Raw genomic sequence first — 22,143 nt, 5'->3', positions numbered from 1 at the left:
GTTTACTGATTGATTCTCCTGCCTGAAAAGTGAAGGCAGAGGAACCAAAGCAGAGGATTTTAAGTATCTTTGCTGGCAGCTTTAAAGTCACTTTACTGTCACTGTTGCAGGTATGAGAGATTCTGTCAGAATAGCAGGCAGCATGCAACATTACTTCTAACTCTACATACAGACCACCACCTCTCCACCCTAAAGATCTCAATTTTTCATTGGTCGTATTGTCTTCAAAGATGCATTCCTCATGCCCACTTCTTTCCTCAAATAAGCAGTGTAGTATTAGGAAAGAATATGACTTTTTTATCTTCTTGATCAGTATCAGTATACAGATGTGAATTCCTTGTGAGCAACTGAGAGTAGTTTATGTGTGCAGAAGTAATGGCTCCCAATGAATTTCTGCACATATAGGAACTAGTATAACGTAAACATGGCAAATTTTATTGTAATCTGTGCACAAGGCACTGATTTTTATTTTTTTTATTGCATTTGACTCATCAGGAGACAGATTTCTAGAATTTCATTCACAAAGATAACATTCCTGTAGCCATTTGATCAGTAATGTTATTTGTAAAATATCAGCCTATGCTAAGTTCCAAATTTCGAAGAAGACTTTAAAAAAGTAATAAAAAAATCTAAAACTGAGTCTAAAAGACCAAGTTATTTCTAAGGAACCTGTTTCCTCCAGTAGGAAGTTAAAGGAGGCAGGATTTTCAATCAAATGCATCATGTGAAATCCCAAGATTTTCAGAAATTTCTTAGCTATCAGTGTAGCTATAAAACTTGGTTGACAGTGCATTGTCTGTGGATTTTTTTATGTATTTAATTATGTTGAAATTGAGGCATATTGGTTTAACTGCCCTTATGGTATATTGAGGGTCTGCAGGAGCAGTAATGGACAATTCTCTTATCAGATTCTAATTGTTTCTATCACTGGCAAATGAAAAGCACTTTTTTTTCTGAAGTCTGAATAGTTAAATGTAAAAGCATTGCATCTAAAAAACAAACTCAGATACAGAAATGCAGTTTCAGTTCACATATTTCTAACAAGGCCTTCAGGACTTTGTTGCTGTAGGGAAATGGTTGCAATTAATATGAAATTTAGTAACTGCACGTCTGTCTGCTAAGTTAATAAATAAAACATAGATGGGTTTTATTACTTGCCAATTGTATCCAGGAATGCAAGCAGTGAACAGTGATACTTAAAATCTTACAAATACTATTTGAGAAATAATTATAGTCCCTGAAATGATTAACCATAATAATAAATTTTATTTTCCTGCTTCTTCATGCTATTTTAAAAGTAATTAACTATGTAAAAGTAAACTTCTGTTTTTCTGGTATAATCAAGTATCTGTTAGTGCAAAGAACTTTCTGCAGTAGAAGAAAGGTCTGCTTCCTTTGATATTCTTTATTTGCAGTCCAAACCATGAAATACTATGTTTGTATTGAACATAACACTTTTTGCACTGGAAACCTTCTATTTTCATAATGTTCAGTGTGAATGTAGGGGCCAGAATTGTACTCCAGTCAGTTCCTAACTGTACTAGCACAAAGGAAATTTCTTAGTAGACAGGCCCCCCTGCCTTTTTGGCAAAAATATTGATCTGTTGAAACAGTTCTTCTAAGCAGTGACCTAGGACTTAATATACATGTTTGATGTTTTAACGTGGGTTTTGACATATATTCATTGTGGGAAATACTACAAAGGTGCTCTGGAAAGTACTGGAGAGCATCTCTTAATGAAGTGTTAGGCTATCGCAGCTGATGTTTCATATCCTCACTTTTTTAGTTCTGTCCACAATATAATAGAGAATAGAAATGTCCTTTTCTTCTTCCACTTTAGAATTCATCAGAAACCATTCTGTACTATTTCTGCGGGGTTTTTTTGGTAACTGCTTATAATTTTCCTACTAATATTTAGTAGGGTATCTTTGTTTTCATCTATGGCTTTACTTTTACTCCTAATCTGTTTTAAAGTTATTTCTTTTGGTCTTGTTTTGGTTTGTTGTTGTTTGCAGGCGATTGTTTGTTTGTTTTTACTCTATTACTTATTTATATTCTGTGATCCCTTTAGATTCTCTGATCAGTTACTCGCATTACAATTTTTACCTCACCTTCACTACCATTTGTTGGCATCTCTTCTACTTTCTACATATAGATTATTTAATGTTTTATCAGCACTTTCACATTTTCCTTTAATGGGTTTACTTTTACATCATCATATGTTTCCGTTTCTGACGTTGATACTTGGAAAATTCAGCTGACATACTGGCAGGTTACAAGGAAAAACCATGACTGTTGTAGTTTATCATCTTTAAGATAGAACTACGTATTTTTCTGAAAGACAAGTAGATTCGCTTTCTGTGGGAAAAAAAAGAAATTCTTCTTTTTTTTCCTTGAACTTTCAGATCACGCAGTGTGGCCTTTGTGGTCCTTTCTAGATTTAAAAATAAGACTGTGTGAAAACTTCATAATATGTTATTTAATACTTTCAGATACAGAATCACTAAGAACTTGGAATTATTCTTTAAAAGAGGTAGAACTACTACTCTGATTTGGTCTGTGTTTCTTTGCTGTAAGAACTTTAAGTAAAAATATTTGTTCTGAAAAATATGAACTTGTTCATTTAGTTTGGTTTTAAATGGTCTTTCCAACCTTTCAAGGGCAGTTGTGCTGTAGAAATACCAATGAATGGGTATGAATTAGGAATTGTGAAGGGCAGAGTAACTGTCATAAGATATGAGTACAGCAAAAAGAAAACCTTTGAGAATTGATTTCTAAGTAAGCAAAGCAGCAGCAAAGGAGGATTTTCTTTTTGTTTTGATTTTACGGACTGTGTAGAATTTCAGCCTTCTGCAGTCTGATATACACACACAAAAATAGAAATAATAATGCCTGTCAGGAACGCAAGGAAATGCTACAAATAATATACAAACAAGGAATGTCTACTTGTAAATTCTAAAAATAAATAACTTCTTACCATCTTACTGTTGTTCTTACCATCTTGTTTCTGGTGCTTAATTTGTGTGCCTGCTTTTAGATAATATTTGAGTCTGAGCAATAGATGTGATTTCCTAGTTAGGGTGTGCTGCTCAAAGTAGACTGGTGAGTCGGTGTCATTGTCTGTTTGGCTTTTTGCTGTCAGCCAATTTTTGCTGTCTTTCTCGAATCTTTTTGCAACTTTGTTAGCTTTGCATTGGTAATTTTCCCCTACTATCTCACTATATGGTTTGCCTTAAGACTGTTGATTTTTCTAGTTACAGAACTTTGTATTTTTGATTGACTACTTTCAGCAGCTAAACTCCTATTCATCTAATTTTTACTAAGTATTCATATTTTTGTTTTGTATGTTTCTTGATTTAAAAAACCCAAAAGATAGTCTTTGTACTGTTAGTTAAAGAAATGGGTGTGTCTTAAATTTTGTTTTTCTGTGCAGCTCACCTGCAGTATTGCAGTTTACAAACCCTAAGTGGTTTCCTTATTGAAGCACTGAAACCTTTTATTTCAAGTTGGGAATTGGAAGGAGGAGATTTGTATGTCCTTTTAAATGAAATCACTACATAAAAGTGCTTCTGATGTCCCATTTTCTTACAGAGAATTACTTTCTTAAAAAGAGATAGATTTGTACCACCTAATTGCTGATTTAGACTAATAGATTATGCTGTCCTTCACAGCTTACTGTATTCTCTACCATACTACTTGACATACTGCTTACATAATATTCATATTTGGTAAACAAGCACAGCAAAACCAGTCTGGTAATAAACACGGAAAACACTTGTGTCACCTTCCGCAATATTTGGACTACGTAGAAGGGTTAGCAGCAATGTCTTCTGTCAGCCACATTACATTTTCCCAGTGTCCTGGGAAAATTCCAGCCAGGACAGGGTTAATTTTTGCAGTAGCCAGGAGGAGGCATGGCTGGGACACAGAGATTATTCTGTACCACCTCACATCATTGCTGGGGGTGGGGAGAAGGGGTCTCTTCCATGGCATAGTATGGCGGAGGGAGCTGTCGGGTGGTGTTGTTTCCATGTGAGTTGTTTGCCTCTTTCTTGTGCCCTCTGTTATTAGTATTGTTGCCGTTACTGTTCATTTTCTCATCTCATTGCTGTTTCCAGTAAATTGTTCTTATCTCAACCTGTTGTGCCTCCAGTTTTTCTCTCCCACTGCCCACTGCAGGGGGAGTAGAGGGAAACAGGGAAGCAAGCAAGGGACAGCCTGGTTTTAGCAGGAACACTAAACTGGAGAATACCATTCCTAAACCATGACATCCAGTCTTCCTATCTCACAGTTTCTCATCAAAACAGTCCTTAAGTATTGTGTTATTCTAATTTTCTTATAGATCATTTGTATTTGTATTGCATTTACTCCTCCTTCCTTCAATTTGATCACACCACGTTATCATCCAGAGCTCATTCTTAAAAGACAGTATCAAGTTTGCACTCCTCTTCTAAGAATTTGTATCAGTATGTTCTAATACTGTATCGTTCTAAAGCAATTCAGAGCTTTATTGTCTCTGTAGTGAATACTGAAGTTATTGGAGTAATCACTGTACATGAATTAGTTAACTTTTTTAAAAATAAAGACCAAAAAAATACTTTAAGACATTCTAAAGTCAAATAAATCTAAAAAATGTATCTATGTTCCTGCAAAATTATTCCCACCACTCAGTGACTGTCTTCTCAAATGCTTGTAATATAAATGCAAGGAGAGCATTCCAAAAGAACAAGTCATTGACTGCTATTCAAAAATGCTTACAAACATGAATATTGTAAAACCAGGAGAATGGCAATTACAGTCTGTGTAGAATAATAATGTGCTACTTAGCATGAAGTAGGCCTTTGTTGCAAGTTCATTTCGTAGGTGAGGCAATGTAGATTGTTTTCAATATGAAATATGACAGGCAGTGATATTAATAAAATCTTGTTGTACATATTGCCATCATTTAATATGCAATTAAGCACAGTTTTAAATCCTAAGATAAATCATACTGCATGCAAGAGCAGCAAATTAAAAACTCCTCCATGTATTTTGTCATTATTCTTTCATCAATTAATGTAGCAAGGTGGTGCTAGCTATTGTAAATTTAAATTTTGAAGATTGTGGTTAGTGTAATTTTTACTCATTAATGTAATAAATGATTATTGTGTTTAACTCTTAAGTGTTACATCTCTAATGCCATTAATCAAGTACAGAAAATAGGCTCTTAGCTATTATTTCCATGCAGAGCAACTGTTCTAAAATATTATTAAGATTGTGAGATAAGCAGGTGACGATACAGATGATGAGTTATGGCAAAATTGGTCCTGTGATACTGTTTTCTCAGAAAATAGGTAACAGACTAGAGAAGGTTTGGATAAACCCATCAGATTTAGAGACTTGTAAAGTCTTTTATTCTGAGAGAACAAAGGATTGTGATTTAAAGAGCAAACAAGTGAGAATTTACAACAGAAGTATATAAACCAGTGTATAATGTAAATAAAAACTGAGTATTTTTTTTCTGCCCTTTATCATTATGGAAGAACTAGATTGAAATTTGAAGGTTAGAAAAAACCTTGCATCTGAGAAAGAGACACCTATGTTCAAAGGTATATTTAGTATGTCTTCAGATCCTGCACAAGAACATTCTAGCTACATACGCTGTGTGAATAGTCCATGAAAATTCTTGTCATGCGCACTAATTCTATGTAATCTTTTTCAATTTTCTACTTCACCCTTTATCTTTGGACTACTGATATCACTGCAGATGTGTTTCTCTCTAGGGCAGAATTTTCAGTCAATACTTTGTGCTTTTCTGAGGATCCACATCTAATGGATCCTAAAGGGTGAGTAAGGAAGTACTGAGATTCTAACCTATATCTTGTTCTTAGAAACTGCCAGAAGATGCTGCAATTTAAAAAAGGAGCCCTAAATGTACTAAAGAATTAAAAAACTGCAAATTTTCTTTGAAAACTCTCAGTGTTTCTGAATGTTTCCAAAACTGTTTCAGTTTTTCAGAAGGAAAATTCAGCACATGTTGGCAAGGATGGGATGATCAGATATTAGTGTAATAACTATTTCCTTTTCACAGTAGTCTCCCACCTTCAAATGCTGGTTGCTTTCGGAAGCAATGCATGTGGATTACTCACATGAACTGTTAGGCTTTTTTTTCCTGCTACAAATATGATGAGAAAAACTGGTTTAGGATGAATGTGCTATTGACTCTTCCAATTATTAGTCCTGATAATCATCAAATATATTTCACCATTTTTGCTGTTGTGCACTTTTGCTTGACAAAAAGCCAGTGTCTTAAGTCAGGCAGTATGAACTCAGTGTACAAACAGAGCTGTGAAATGAAAGATGTTTGTCCCAAACACTGACAATTTCCTGCTGATGAGTGAAGAAGGCAGAAAGCTGACTTTTCAGGTTCTACTACCTTTTTCAGCATTAAGAAAAAATTTGCAAAGCTTTGCACAATTTCTGCTGTTAGTAGAAACTTTGTCAAGTAACTCAGATAAAGCCCAAGAAAGGCAGCAAAAGGCATGGACTTTATCCAGAAGGAAGTCTTCAGTCTCATGTGTCAACACCAGCAGAAGATGCACATACTGTGTCTGTTCAAAGATCATGGTATATGAGAATTACCTTTGGAATTACTTGAATTCTTTTAGCCAATCTCCGGATAGACTAGCTGGCTTGCTGATTTGGCAGTATTTCGAAGCTTTTTTCTCTTCAGACTTGTTACACTCCTTGTGATGCCACAATTGTGGCATACACAGATCACTGTGCGTCCATTTCTAGAATGCTTCCTTTGTCAGCAGATGGTGGCCAGAATATCTCTCTGTTAACAAGGCTATTTTAGATCTGGCAAAGCCATTATCAAAGTCTCGAGTTTCAAGCTATGTAATGAATAGATAGATTAAAACAAAACAAAAAAAGCCCCAAACCAACCAAACAAAACCCAAAAAATCAACATAGGTTTGTTGACTTTTCATTTGGTTTCATGAAGGAGGTTTCTTGTTACTTCTATGGCTGCCTGAGTGTGAATATAAGTTAAAGGAAGCAATGGTTGTGCTGATATTCCCTGTCAAGCAAGATGTACAGTTTTCATGAGGAATACCTCAAGTTTGAGTCTGTGTGTTTACCTAGAGAAATACTTTTCTTGATGGTCATCTACTTATTGGTAACTTCATTCTTTCTATGACAGAACAGGTGAGGTCTTTCTTTTCATTGAAGATTCTAGAACCACATTAAGATCCCTTGGCTTAATGACAATTACTTTTCAGAGGAATCCAGTTCTGTGGATCATACTTAGTGAGGCCATACTTTTTCACTGTTCCACGTGTACAGCCAGAGTTGGATCCACTGAAATAATGGTTTTAGCACCACTCAGATGACAGCCTAGTTTGAGAAGAGTTTGGTAAGATACCTACCTTCACATTTTAGTAGACAAACCCAAAAGGCCTGATGCATTACTCTTCTTATTTATTACTTTTTCCAGTTTTGACTATAATCCCCTCTTTAATAAGTTAATTTACTCTATATCTCTGTGTGTACATTTGTTTTACCACAGCCAGAAGCTGTTCAATTTAGTTTTCCTTTCTGTCACCTGGAACTGCTATTAATTTTTCCCCTGTTAAAGGATGATGCTCATGAAGATCTTTCATAACAGGTTTTCTTCAGATCTTAAAAACAAGTGCAGGTTCCTGTAAAAGGAAAGGAGGCTCTTCAGCTCATAGGTTCTTGCCTTCCCGCCCCCCCCCAAAAAAAAAAAGAGTGGAATTTAAATCGGTCTAGAGGCCAGATACTAAGTTCCTTCATCTGCGCATGAGCATTTGAGTTGGTAACTCCGATACAATTGCAGACATTCAGGAGTTGGGTTGGAAAAAAACCCTGATTTCCTGCTTGTTGCTAAATCCCTGTCACTTGGGGACAAAAGCATTTGGAACAAATGATGGGGCATATTTTATTCTGGAAAGAGATCATAGGTTTTGAGAAAGTTTCATGGGAAAGTAAAGCAACATACATAGTGGTAATGGCTCAAGGTTGACCTTGCTGAGCACTAGACTGAGATGCCACTGAGGGAACAGTAGGCAGAATGAGTCTAATTAACCCTTTTAGGATTAAGGAAGTCAAAGTCTTTAAATTCTTATTGTCCAGAGGATTGAGAACTGAAAAGAACATTAAATGAACCGTAGTTCTATACGGTGATAATCCCATCTCCTTCCTCTCTAGTAGGGAATATAAAATACACAGTATTAAGGAAGAGAGATGAACCTGTGACAAAACCAAATGAGAAATTGTTACATTTCAGACTGGAAAGCTTAAAAGCTTTACTAAATCAATGACTGTGTGCCCATATAGTATAAAAGAACCTTAATTCAATTTAAATGAGTTAAGTTTGGTCACAGAAACAGTCAGAACATGTGTTCCCTGTTGGTTAATTTGCTGTCATCAGGGGAATCTTGAAGGAATGTATTGCATGGCTACTTTAAAGCCATAAAAATGTGGCAGTATTCTCTTTCTTATTTGTTCACACTCTGCAAATTGCTGCTATTATCCCAGAAGTTTTCCCTGTGCTATAACACACATATTGTCCACGTGAGCACTAACAGCAATGAATGCATAAAAGCTCAGATGGAGAAGAGTGACTTTCTTCTAATAAAATAAGTTGGAGCTTGAAAAGAGGAGATTTTCTTCATATTGCAACTGTTGTCTTTCACTGATTTGTAATGTTATGCTTACTATGCCAGATAGGCCAGACCTTCTAATAACTAGAAATTTGCTAGGAGTCAGTTACAGCATAACAAAGATGATCTGTGTACCTCAATTCTGATAGAGTTTGATTTTGTCTCTTCTGTGCTCTTTTAATGAGTCAATTTGTCATGATTTTCTGTGGTATTTTTGTTAATGTATTTCCTGCAGTCATCTGAAATAATTTTGAAGAGCAAGGTGGCCTGTGTGTTTAGTATGATTTGTTAATATGACCTTTTAATATCTTTCACAGTAATTTAAATCTTGCCTAATAAATTAAGCAATTATGTTAAATTGCGTTAAATTTACAGCATTATATCTGTAGCAAAGAGAAAAGAGGAATGCTATTGTGTTGCTGAAGGCACTTAAAGAAGCTTTGCTACATTCTTCTTTGTATTGCCTGCTGGTAATTATTACCTGATTGTAAATATTGTCAGACATAAAATAACATAGCAATAATTTGAATTATTATATCTGGTCCACAGTTAGGAATGTACTTTACTTCTTGTTCCAGATGATTTAATTAAAAAAAAAATCTGTCTCCAACTGAAGCTTAGCTTTTTCTTCAGTTTGAAGATTTGCTCATTTTCTACTCTTGTATTTTATTTTATTTTTTTTCCCTCAATACCATGTTCTTTTGGGAAGTTCAAATCAAATAAAAATTGTATTTTGTCCAGATTCAGAATTCAGAGACATAGCCCAGACTCACAGTCATGCCAATGGGACGCTTGCCTTCTATTTTCTGAAGATGGAGGAGAGAAAAAATAAAGAGACAAAAAGATGGTGATGGAAGTACAGCAGGGAAAGGAATGGCAGAGCAAGTTGTAACTGCTAAGGAAGACGGGAGAGGTTTTCAGATGCAATTCACCTCATATTATCATGGGTGCAAGCCATCAGAGGGCATCACAACCTTAGCTGAAATGTAGGGTTTAACTCTTTTTTTACAAAAAATTAGAACTAGATGATCTTTAAGGTGCCTTCCAACCCATGCCATTCTAAAATTCAGTTCCAACAAGTGCAAGTATGTTCTTGACTTCCAGTGGCATCACTGACACGCTGTTCTTTTGCTGCCATTGTTTGTGTTATTCTCTGGTTGTTTTTTTCAATATTTTGACATTTCTTTTATGCAGCTGTCATACCACATTCACATGAATGACAATGTGTTTATGGAAACTTTAGCTTGCTAACTGTTGTCAGGGTACCTTATGGGCCCCTACAGGCACATTTATGTCAGCTTTCTGTAACAGGTCCACCAGACAGCTCAGTAATTTGCCTAAAACACTGTCTTTTAGGTTTCTCAAGGCAGATGTTGTTTCATTGGCCTTTGTTCAGATCCTTTTTGACTTTCAATCTACTTCAAACTCCAATTGCATTGTTGTTTCTAATATTTTTCTGGAATTGACACTTCTGCTTCAAACTTAATTGCTTTAAACTTCTGTGATATCTCTGTGGTTTGGTTGCAATAGTCTCCTTTTGGGTGACTCAATGCAAAAGAATGCGTCTGGTCATTTCTCTCTTTATTGATAAAATATTTATTTTATCTTTATTGATAAAATCATCTGTATTTTTGCTGGGGTATTCAGCTCTTAAGTATCCAATTCAACATCAGAACATTATCCTTCACACAGATTCTGTGAAAGATAAATGAGCTGCTTGTCAAGCTCTCCACTGCTTGTCAGTTCTACGTCAATTCTACGTAGTCTTACTGAGTTGTATTGAAGCTTTGGCATAAATTATATCAGAGTGAAAAATCAAATGCTTCTCTTGCCATATGTAAATCTTCCTAGATTTTCTTTAGCTTTCTTCTAGGTCATTTCAAATCCTGGCATTCCCAGATTCATCCTTTCTTGATGGTATCCATTCTAAACTGCTGCTCTGGAGCTCTTAAAAACCTTTTTACACTACTGTCTTTTTACACTACTGTGCTGCTGAAGCAGTTGAAACAAACATACAAATTAAAAAATGTGAAAATTTCTAGGAAACTACTGGTTTGGGGCTTTCCAGAAGAGTCTACTGGATAATTAATGGAAAAGTAAAATTCGAAAGCAAAAATACGTCGTACCCATTTAGTTTCTGTAAAGCCTAAAAAGATTGTAGGGAGCAAGCTATTCTGTTTTATGTTTTATCATGCTTTTAGTCAAAAGGTGTATTTGCTTCTAAAATGAAGTTTTAATGCATATATATAAACTTTTAGATACATTGTGGTGTACTCATGATTTCATGACATTTTATATTTTGTATTTTTTCTATTGTTAAATTCTATTAATCCTCTCAAGATTTATTCTACATACATATACCACATAGTTTTAAATACAATAAATAAAAAAGTAGCACTGCTTGTCAATCCTGTCAAATTTTCATGAAATTATGATATCCTGCCATGTCTCTTGAGACTTCCTGTTAAAGTTTGGAAAACTGTCATGGTATTTTCTGAAAATTCGGAGGTTGTTATGGGATTTAGTGACATAATTTTAGTGGAAAGCAGATGTTTTAGACAGATGCTGGAATCATTGAAACACCATTGCTGTCTTATTTCAGTCATATCTAAGGGAAATATTAATCCATTTTAGGAAAATAATTTGTGAAAATATTTTATTTATATGAAATACAAATACTCTCCTAAAGACTTTTTTCTGTACAATAAATGTAAGATTTTTTCCAAAACAATATTATTACCTTGAATAGTTACAGAATATTCAGCCTCTAACTATGGAAGAAGAAAAATAACTGCATAATAAGAGGGAAACCTGTCTTCTTTAGCAGTATATTTTTTAACTATTAAAAGTATACAGAGACTTTGATTCATTGGATGAAAGTGATTCAGAAAGCAGATGTTGCTCTTCTTTCAATCAAAATTATGCTTGTGTTTCAGCCAGCTTTCTCCTTTTCCTCACATAGGGCAGTGCCTAAAATCACTCCTCTTGCTCCTTCTTAGGTGTTTTGTTTTGCCTTTTTTTTTCATGGCTTTTCTGTTTTCTTTTGCAGCAGATAAATACAAGGTTTGGGCACATGCTGAGTTTTAAGTTAGTCCAAAACCTCCTAGTTTTGCTTGCGTTTGGGCTTTTTTTCTCTATGATTCTGAACCTGGAGACTCTGATTGTGTCTCTGGTTTTGGAGGAAAGACTGAAGTGTTGGATGCATATAGTAGCAGTGGTTGCAAGTTTTCAGAGCTGAAAACAAGCTTTAACTTGGTCTGAAAAATGGAATATTTTCTTTTCTGAAGTAACCTAATATTGATAGTGGGTAGGGCAGCAAATAAGACTGAGAGATAGGAAAGCATGAGAATGGCCATGCTGTCAGAGGAGAGGTCAAATATTCTGCTTCTGACAGTGGTTATAGTAGATGTTCAGTAGGAGTTTGGAAATGTTTCCAGGAGCAGTCTCCCAGTATCCAGCAATTTGGGCTATCTAAGGTGAAGGGTGACTGTTTCTTTCATGTGTTTCAGTGGATTTCCCTCATATGACTGCTTACTTTTCTTTCACCCCATGCAAGCCTTCAGGTTTCACAGTGTCCTGTGGCAAGCAATTTAAGTGCATGTTGTATGATAACCTCGTACCAGCCATCTGCCACTTGCTAGATTCAGCTGATGCTTTCCATTACTAGTATTGGAAGAGGTAATTTTAGTAAGTCAAGCTGAATGTGAAGCAAAGTTATTATGCTTTTAGGAAAAAAAAAAAAGCCTTATGAGTTGAAAAGCATGTTGAAAAGCTTCTTTTCAAAAATTAATGAATTACAATTAAGTACAAATAAATGTGTATCTTGCATTACTGTCAGGATTGTCTGCTCTGCTAGAGCCATTAGAGCAAAGTGATTGCTATTCGTTTTCAGTACTTCTCTGCATTTTCTAAAAATAGGTAAACTTCTGTCAATAAACCTTTTAAAACTAATATAGCTGTATTTTTTACCAATCCATTGTTTTCTGGTATGATTTTAATTAATAGAAGACTTTTTATTGTTGCTATTATTCAAAACAATTTTCTTACACTAGTGTCAGTCTTTACCTATGAAAATGTTATATGTGTGATGTTTATTTTCAAGACTTGCTTAGATTAGTGGCCTTGCTGTATACTTTATGACATTTCTTGTAGGATGAGAATATGATTTCTATGTCAACAAACAACATCTATTATTTTAATGATGTGGTTATTGTGTGTGGTACTCCTAAACTTGCAAGTAGGCAAGTCCCCCAAAAACAAAAAAACACAACGAAGTCCTTTAATACTGAAGAGTTCATAACTGAGAAATTTCATTAGATTGTTTTTGTTGGTTTCTTTCTCTCGATCGTAACTTTACATGGAACTGTCTGATCTAGAACTTCTTTTTTAAATTAGACTTATGCTTAAGTAGCCCATTTTGATTTCTGAGGACCCACATTATAATAGATACATTCACAATCTTTATTTCAGATTCTTTGCTGGAAAACAAAACAAAACAACATATTTCACATGCTTCAACTTGTAAAGAATTAACTTTTATAATTTTAGAATAGGTTTCAAAAATAACATACATGATAGAAGTGAGAGTTAAAGTATATGCCTTGTAGATTGGAGTAAAATATGTTTATAAATTCCCATTATCCCAAGAAGGTTCATACATTCATATTTTTTGGTTATTCTCTCTAAATGGTATATGTTAGTGATTTATATTTTAGCTTTCTTTAACAGGATAAAAGGGATCAGAATTTTCTTTTTAAAGCTTTCTGTGTTTTTGTTATGTTACTTGCAAGGCAATAGTTGTGATTCTTACTCCAAAATAGAAATGTCAGTGCTCTACTGCTGGTATATTTAATTTCTTACAATATGTTGTGGAAATTGTGTTACTAGATAAGAATAATATTGCTTAAGATGGCTTGGGAATTGCTTGTAATTCTGTGTGTCATAGAAAGGGCTAGTAACGGATGACCCTGCTTAGTGATATATGGAAGAAGCACAGTGCATAGATGCCTCAAGTATAAGTATCTTCCTCTTGGGTGATAGCAAAGAGAACAAGCACTTGAAATGCTATAAAAAATGTTTTCCAGGGTATGCCAAATTGTTGTGTCTGGGCAGATACTATTTTCACAAGATTCTTACTGTTGCTTCTGCTCCTAGCCCATGAATTGGAATTTGCTTGCCAAGAATTCAGTCTGCACATGTACATACCTGTACTAGCAGCTACCTGCAAAGAAGCAAAGGGGCACTGGGTCTATTTGCTGAGATGACGTGTTGGTCAGTGGTAGGTGTATCAAGAAAACCGTATGCTCTCTGTCTTTTTCTACCTGCTCTGGAAAATTTGTAGCAATTTTGGCTACATTTGCTTCCCTGAGGAGGGGACAGGCCATGCGGGATTTTTCCTGGAAATGGCTGGGTGGCAGATTTGGTTCTATTCTATCTTCCATCCTCCCTAACTAAATGGTCACGGCCCAGCAGCTGGTGGTGCTGGTTCCTACTGCCTGTGCTTCCATTGGAAGGCAAAACTAGCCAGGCTTTAGCAGATCCTGTTGTTTATTTCAGTCTGTCCCTTATGCTTCTCTGAAAAATATGCAAGTAAAACAGTAGAAATATCAACTTTCAACTTTATATTGAGACATAGAAAAGACACTTTGCTAGCAAAAAAAGTTATATTCTTGCTCCATAGGAAAGGTTTTTCAAGAAATGGGAGAGGCAAAAGTTGCAAGAAAAAATTTACAAGAAGCAAAACTATTAGAATATGATGGATTGAGAAGATTTGTACGGAGTACTTTTCTGCTAAGATGGCTATCTTCTAGAAGTGTTAATTTTATGACTTCCTAAACAGCAGAAGTGTATAAACACTCATCTTTCCAATTTGATTAAAGTTTGTATCTGTATGTCAGTATTTTATATAGCACTATGTTGTGTATAATTATTTGTTGCAACATACGTTTAAACGTGGTATCATCACGGGACTTTATTTTAGTCTAAGCAGATGTTAATTATAGAAATAGAAAAGGAGGAAAACTTTTTGTCATCAATCAACCATAGTGGCGCTTCTAAATTAATTTTAATTGTTTTAATTTTGTCAGAAATTTCAGCATTCCGGTCTTCCATTCTAAGCCAAAAAGAAGTTTTCCCCAGTTAGAGCTGCTTTTGTCTTATTACAGAGAGTGTGCAGGCGTTGATGACACTTTGTCCATTGCCTACATAAGTATCTGAGCTGCATGGAAGCAAATACTAGTTGCCATGAACATACCCTCTTTCTTTTCATCTAATTTTTATTTGCACTGTCAAAGTATTGTCTCTATTCTGTAGGTCCTTTGAGATATAAAAGGAATAAAAGTTACTCGCCTGTACTGAGAAAGTAGTATCAGTCTTCTGCATGTGAAAATTCCAGGCTCACAGACTTCATCACTAGAAATATGACTTGTGGCTGCTGAAATGACCTAAGAATTGTAGAGAATTTATTCAAAGCTAAATTTATTTTCCTTTTCTTGTTTTATATTGCTGTTTTTAAGGGCATTTGAATAAATTAAATAAATGTACATGAACCACTAAGACAAGAAAACAGAAATACTCTAAGTGCAATTTAGAATTGCACTAATCTATTTCATGACCTGTCAGTAAGACTCCAATTCTGTCCAGTAAGAGAGCAGCAGCTTGGAATTTGATCCAGGGCCATCTGTTCTGTTGTTTTGCAAAGAGGAAGTATGATAAAGGACCAGGGACGGAACATAACAGTTTCCTTTAACATATTAGTTCTGGTTCTTGTGATAGCATTGTAAAGAAGACAGGTAAGAGAACTTCCTGCCTGCTTTCAGATTATGTAGTAAATACGCATTCTATTCCAGGTAGTTGCCATGTAATGTAGGAGAAGCTTGGAGAATTAATTTCAACCAAAAGCTTTGACACTTTCTGCATTTTGAACTTGGTGACATAAACACATTAATTCATCAGATCCAACCAGAAGGTCCTTGTAACCCTTGTTTCCATCTCATGTAGTGCTCAATCTTATATAAATAATATTTTTTTAACTTATTTAACTCTGAAAAGTTTGTACTGAGAAATCATAATAAGGAAATAATTTGAAAAATTAAATTAAAAACTGAGGAGCATGAAAATGCATATTACTACTAGGAAACACATTTCCAAGTACTTCGTGAGGCAAAATTGACAAGGATTGATCTCATAAAAGATAGTGTCCAGAATCCATATTGCACACCCATCTGATCTGTAACAAGAGTGATTATCTTAAAATTCACTCTGAAGAACAGAATTAGTGTTACTTAAGGTTGGTATTAATATATTCTGGAATAGCAGCTATATATGAGGCTTGCTAATTTATAGCCATACCCTCTGAACTTTCTGGGTGGACTAGCTCTGTGTATGTGTACACATACATACACTGTTACCCACTTACAGACGCTGGTGAGCAAGATTAGTAGCTCTATTATCTGACTGTGCACCATTAGGTAACAATAAAGGTATCCCTCTACAAATTCTGTGGCATAAATTTGCAGTGGTAGTAATTGCATCAATTAGTGCTATGGAAGACATCTAACAGAAGAAACACAGACACTTTTTGTTGAGATTATTAAGTGGTTTGGAAAGGTTAATAAACCTTGAGCCAGAAAATGTTCTAGACTGATTTTTTTTCCCATGGTTTTATAATACAGTATTTCAAAGTGCATTCCTCCAGAAAAGCAATTATCTGAAAAAATACTTCCTCCTTGCCATCAGACTTACCCTTTCTGTTCAAAGTCAGTTCTGTGTGACTAAAATAATCTTGCTTTAATGGAGAGCAAAGCTAATTAGTTAACTTGTAGCTTCTATTATCCATAATAAATTAGGTAGCTTACTAAGTTGCAATTAGTTGCAATTTTCAAGACCTACTGAAAGTAACACAATTGCCTAACTGCTCGGAAGAGCCTGAGGTTACAGGAGTAAGTGCACTGACAAAATTTGCTTCTCTAAAACATTTTATATAGATTCCTCACTTAAGAATCAAACAAAGATTTTTGCTTCTAACATTGTACGTCTAATATCGAAACTACAGGAACTAAAAGCATAGAACATAATTTTTGTTTCTACATATATGTTGTCATGGTTTCAGAGCCCCAAAATCCAATTCCTGATTCTTAACCCCCCTCCCACATCTCAACCCAGTGTGAGATGGGTTTTCCAGACACTACACGAGACTCAAAATGGGGGGAAAGGGATATGTTACAATCACTGTACAAATAAATAAATAGTATAATACATCATATACAATTTCAACTAACTCTACCATGACATACAATATTTACAATGGATCAAATCTCTTCTCCCTTCCAAATAAAAGTCCAGGAGGGAAGAAGAAAAAAGACCCCTTCCAGTCTCTGAGCAGCAGTCCACTAGGGCAGCAGGCTCTCTGTGTCTTTCATGAAGCAGCAGTTGTTGGATCTTTGCCAATACACACGAAGGAGGCCTCCAAGCCTCTCTCGACCCCCTGACAGAAACCAAGGGTCTTTCCGTGGGCTGCGTTACCCCAGACAAAGGTTGCTCCACCACGGTCATGTCGACGAAGTGCAGAAGCCTTCGTGACGGTCTGATATCTTCAGGGGATTCAAGTCCCTTTGCAGAGCTTCTGTGCTCTGCCTCAAGATGGCTGCCAGCTTCTCTGAAGCTGCAGCAAGGGAGGGCCCAAGGTCCTCTCTCACACATTTTGTCCTGGCTGAGCTCTTGGGACCACTGCATTTAGGACTTCCAATTAATAGGAGTCCACCCCCTCCATTTTTGGAGGGATCTCAAAGAAAGTTTGGGGGAGTTTTGCAGTTCTTACCCCAACTTTCTCTCCGTAAAACTTAGTTCTCTCTGCTGCTTTCTCTCTCTCTCTCGGCTCGCAGAAGTTTTTCTGTCTGCTTTGCTGCATGTTTGTTTTGCTGTTTCTCTTATCTCTTGGCTCTCTGCCGCCGCTTTTTCTCCGGTCAGTGATATTCTGCCGCTTCTCCTGCCACTACCCACTCACGGTGGAGAAAACTCCTTCAGCTTTCCAACTACAGGTACTTAGCCCAGTTCAACACTGTTGCAAGTCCCTGCAGCCCCAGCCAAGGGCTCTTGCCCCTGCTCCTCGTGGCCTCAGAACATGGCCCCCTCTTCTCCAACAACTGCAACTACTTTCTTTTCCGGTCTACTTGTGGTATGTTTATATTTTGCAGGAGTGCAGATTGGTTCAAATCTCAAGTGTCACCACCCCCTGGGGGTTACCACTTTCTTAGCTCCAGGGGGAAAACCTGTTTCAAACCACTACATATGTTTATAACATAGTCTTTTTTTTTTTTCTGGGCGCAGTCACAGTTTATCATTGTAAAGAGTTTCAGGACATGCTGCATCTGAGTTTCTAGTTTAGAGTGGTATGAATAACACCCTGCAAGACCCCAGGAACTACTCAGTTGCCAAAACTCAGACATCTAATACTAAACTGGATAACCTAAGGTACACCTCCTGGCTTACAGCTGCTGACTCTTATGTAAAGCTCTGCTCGTGATATGCCTTGGATATCCTTGGGCATCTGAAATGGCAATAAATATCGACATTCAAGCTACTGAGTTCTACCCCCTGCTTCCCTCTGTAGGGCAACTATCTCAGTTTGTTGATGCCTGTGTTTGGTCAGATGACTCCTAGACAAAAAGTCTAAAGAGCAGACTTTGTAGGGCTTTAAAATCATCTATTTCATAGAAATTCAGTAAATCATTAATAACAGTTATTGTCTCAACTTAGAAAACTGTAATTTAATCTAATAAGCAAAGTAAATATATTTATCGCATCACTCTTAGTTAATAGTAAAAGCAATCAGGCATGACTGTCCTACAGTTAGGTGTTTGGTGTTTGAAAAAACAGACTGTCTATTTACCTCTGGTTTGGAGGGAGGTTTTCCCTAATTATACGCTTTGATTTAATTGGACTTTAGAAGTATGCAAATACTTAATATTGTCTTTTTATATTTTTTACTGTCTGCTCTGATAAGAGTGTCAATACTGAATTCTTGGCACAGCTTTTGAACTGTAGATTTTTCTTATCAGGTTCCAGAGAGACAGAACTGGAGTAGGCAAGACTGGGGATAATGTGTTTTGGTAAAGAACCTAATTTTTAGAAAACTCAGCAAAATTACTTTGCTATGTTGAGGTTTTGCTATAGGATGGCTGTGGTCTCTTAGTATTGTCCCTGAGGTGGGAGTCTACCTGAAAAATACTACCCTAGGGTGCTTCAATACAGATTTTAGGTTTAAGAACTACTAGCTCAGAAGGTCAAAGTGAGCAATCTCTGAGCCACAATCTTCCACAGTTTTACCTGAAGAAGGTAAAGTGCTGTATTTTTGTTAGATTCTAATGGAATCAAAACCAGCTTGCATTATTTGTAAAAACAATAATTGTATACTAAATTTGAAACTTCAGAAAGTCTATAACAGTATGTAATTTAGTCTGGGTAAAATTATTTGATACTTTTTCATAGACCCATGTGAAAGCCTGGACCCATCTGACTTTGTACCAGTGCCATAAACAGTATTTTAAACTTGCTAGAGCTATCAGTTCATTTTCTAAAATATATAATTAATTTTCTAGCAGCTTTGATTTTACCTTTCAGTTCTGATCATCTACCTACTGTAATTGCAGCCTTTTTCAGAACAAAATCATCTCATATTATTGGTAGATTTTTGCTGTTAAGGAGGACACAGAATTTCATTCCAGAGAGACAACTCCCCAAGATTTCAGGTTTTATCTTCCCAGTTATTTCCTATGTACGGAAGAGATTCGGGAAGCTTCTGTTTAAAATTCCAGTTTCCAAATACAGGACAGGTAAATTTATATTGGATTAAGCTGTAAGACTTTTAAAAATTTTTTAGTTTGGTCAGTGAGCTAATTTGGCAAACTGACTCTTCCACTTTAACTGCTTCAGAACTGGATTGTGTATTTTCTATTGAGATTGAGAATTTGGACTTTTGTTTTCTAGAGGTGTCAATTGAATAGGTGATTGTCTATATTTAGGAGCAAAAAATTCTTTTTTGCTTGTTATTTTATTTCTCAGAAAACAGAAATCCACCAAGTCTAATTATATGCCTAAAACAAACAAAGCTGTTGTTGTTTTTCTGTGCATCACTATTGTATGTCACAGCCTGTGGATAATTAGGTAAAGAAAACTCTCTGACTCATGAAGAGGAGGTTATGTTGACTTTTCATAGTATGATTGATGGAGTGTTAGTTGTTTGGCTGTTACCACCAGAAAAGGAAGCATTTCTTAGAAACAATCATACTGAATGTATAACTCTTCTGATTATGTAAATACTACTGCCAATTTTAGCAGTATTCCTTACACTATCATCTGAGATGTTGGGCTGCAGAAACATTTTCATACTGTGCTTATGTACTGATTTTATTTTATTCCCAGGTCCAGTCTGTGTATGACATTACCCAATATGAGAATATTTTTCCTTTGTGCATGATTCTGGAACAACTTCTTCAAAATAAGACAGAAGAAAGTAATGTTTCGAGCTCAGACTATGAAGGAGAAGAAAAAATCAAATTTCTGAAGAACCTTGATCAAATTATTCTTCATCTCTCAGATGAATTCCCTCTGTTTTCTTTATATTTATGGAGAGTGAGTGTTCTTTTGAACTCAGCTCAAATGCAAATTGATTAAAACAAGCAGCCTACTTTTTAACAGTGCATTTGTTTTAGGGGTATGCATTGGAAGGTTTTCGAGCCAGACAGGAAAATTGTTGTTATTGGAAAATGTTCACTTTAAACTACTGTTCCATACAGCCGTTTCAGAGATAATGCAGTTTATTTCCAACGTTAAATATAGAAAAAACTGTAATAATCCAGGTGCCATTTTGAATAAATGCTGTTTCATGTAATGGAAAACAATATGTTGGTGTTTCTGTACACAGTGAAAATGGAACACAGAAAGTTGTTTCAGGTGCTGTTTAAAATAAACACTATGAATTTTAAAGTCGAGTCATAAAATGTGTGTAGAGATTCCAAGTTAGGATACTATTGCCTGTCCTTTAAGAGTTGTATAGCTTCTGTATAATTTAGATACAGTGTCTGGTTGGCAGAAATAGAAATGCTTATTTTTAAACTTGGTAACTCATCATTACAAATACTTATAGGACATACTTTGTTAACAATTTAATCAAAATAGTCATTACCTGAGCAAAATAAAATCTGGTGCTCAGTTTTACAACTTTCTTACACTCGTATACTGTTTGGCTTTACTTGTGTATTCATAAGTGTAGGTACAGTAGGCCTACTTCACTCTGAGTTGAGTAATGACTTCAGAGATCTAATCTGAATACATATAACTCATTTAGTGGTTACTTTAAACCTCTCAGTTCAAAATTAATGAATATTGATAAAATCCTCTTTGTGTCTTTTCATTTTATCTGATTTTTAATTTTTGTTTTCCTATGTGATGGTATTATATTCATAGTAATAATTAAAGTAAAATATTTTAACAGAAATTATCTTAAACATAAAAGGTCTTTATAGTGTGAGTTCAATAATACCTTAACAGAACCAGAGTATTTAATTAATCTAGAGGATAACTATAATGATAAACAACTTTTTTTTCTAGTAGACAAACAACATTTTAGTTGTATTATGTCTCCTAGAAGTGCATATTTCCTGTAAATATAAAAAATTTTCAGAATTAGTCCTTATCCTTCCCCCTTGCATGTGTTTCATCAGATCAATTTTTATGTCAGGAAAATTCTCTGAAACACCATTATCTTGTTAATTTGAATGCATTTATTTTGTAATAAACCTTTGCTTTATAAATATGTAAAACACATTGGAATTTAGAAAGCAAGTGAATTGGCAGGTGAATTACTATGATGGTGAATTGGCTCCCCAAAGAGTGTTTCTTAGTTTGACACTGACCACTGTTCTGTTTCTTAAACTTCATATTGGATGTGTCATATGATAACATTTATTTAATGCTTCCTTTTAGCAAATTTTTTTCAACAGAAATGTTTGATTTGCAAAGCAAGTGTTTCTGAATAGTAACATGACAAAATCAGATGAGTTTAGCCAAACTAAAGAAAATAAATATGTAAGTTTTGTAGCTACTCAGGAACTACCATGCTTTTTTTGTTACTACTTTACTTGCTTGGTTGGTTGTTTCATTAAGATAGGAGAATCAGTTCTCCCTCCTCCCTCCACAGCACTGAAAACATGGTTACAAAAAGAGCAAGGAGAGAAGTCAACAAAATGAACTGTTATCTAATTGATATAATTTTCATTTTCATTTTTTCAAAAAAGCTTCATTCAAAAGTAGTTCCTAAACAAAAGACACAAAACACAGGAGGATACTGGCATCTGTATAATAGCAAACTGTGTGTGTTTCAAGACTCTAGTTCCAAACAACAGGTTCAGCACTAGATTGCACACCACTGCACAATTGCTGATCAACTGGCAAAAAATATTTTTGTCACTAGTAAAAC

General features: G+C 35.4%; 1 protein-coding gene across 3 annotated transcripts in view; it reads left to right on the top strand.

Annotated features, from left to right (window-relative positions):
• MEI4 (meiotic double-stranded break formation protein 4) overlaps positions 1 to 21,768 on the top strand; it is a 77,155-nt gene extending 55,387 nt beyond the window's left edge. For all 3 annotated transcript variants that reach the window (XM_027696906.1, XM_027696898.1, XM_027696914.1), the window contains exon 5: positions 20,088 to 21,768. In XM_027696906.1, coding sequence (XP_027552707.1) covers positions 20,088 to 20,339 — 252 coding nt within the window. In that variant the 3' untranslated portion in view covers positions 20,340 to 21,768. The remainder of the gene's footprint in view (positions 1 to 20,087) is intronic.
• Positions 21,769 to 22,143: the final 375 nt, after the last annotated feature.

This window comes from Neopelma chrysocephalum, unplaced genomic scaffold (genome assembly GCF_003984885.1).
Source record: "Neopelma chrysocephalum unplaced genomic scaffold, ASM398488v2 Primary Assembly neopelma1_23b, whole genome shotgun sequence".
Lineage (NCBI taxonomy): Eukaryota > Metazoa > Chordata > Aves > Passeriformes > Pipridae > Neopelma > Neopelma chrysocephalum.
The sequence above is the reverse complement of the archived record's forward strand: the minus strand, read 5'-3'. Positions and strand labels throughout refer to the sequence as shown.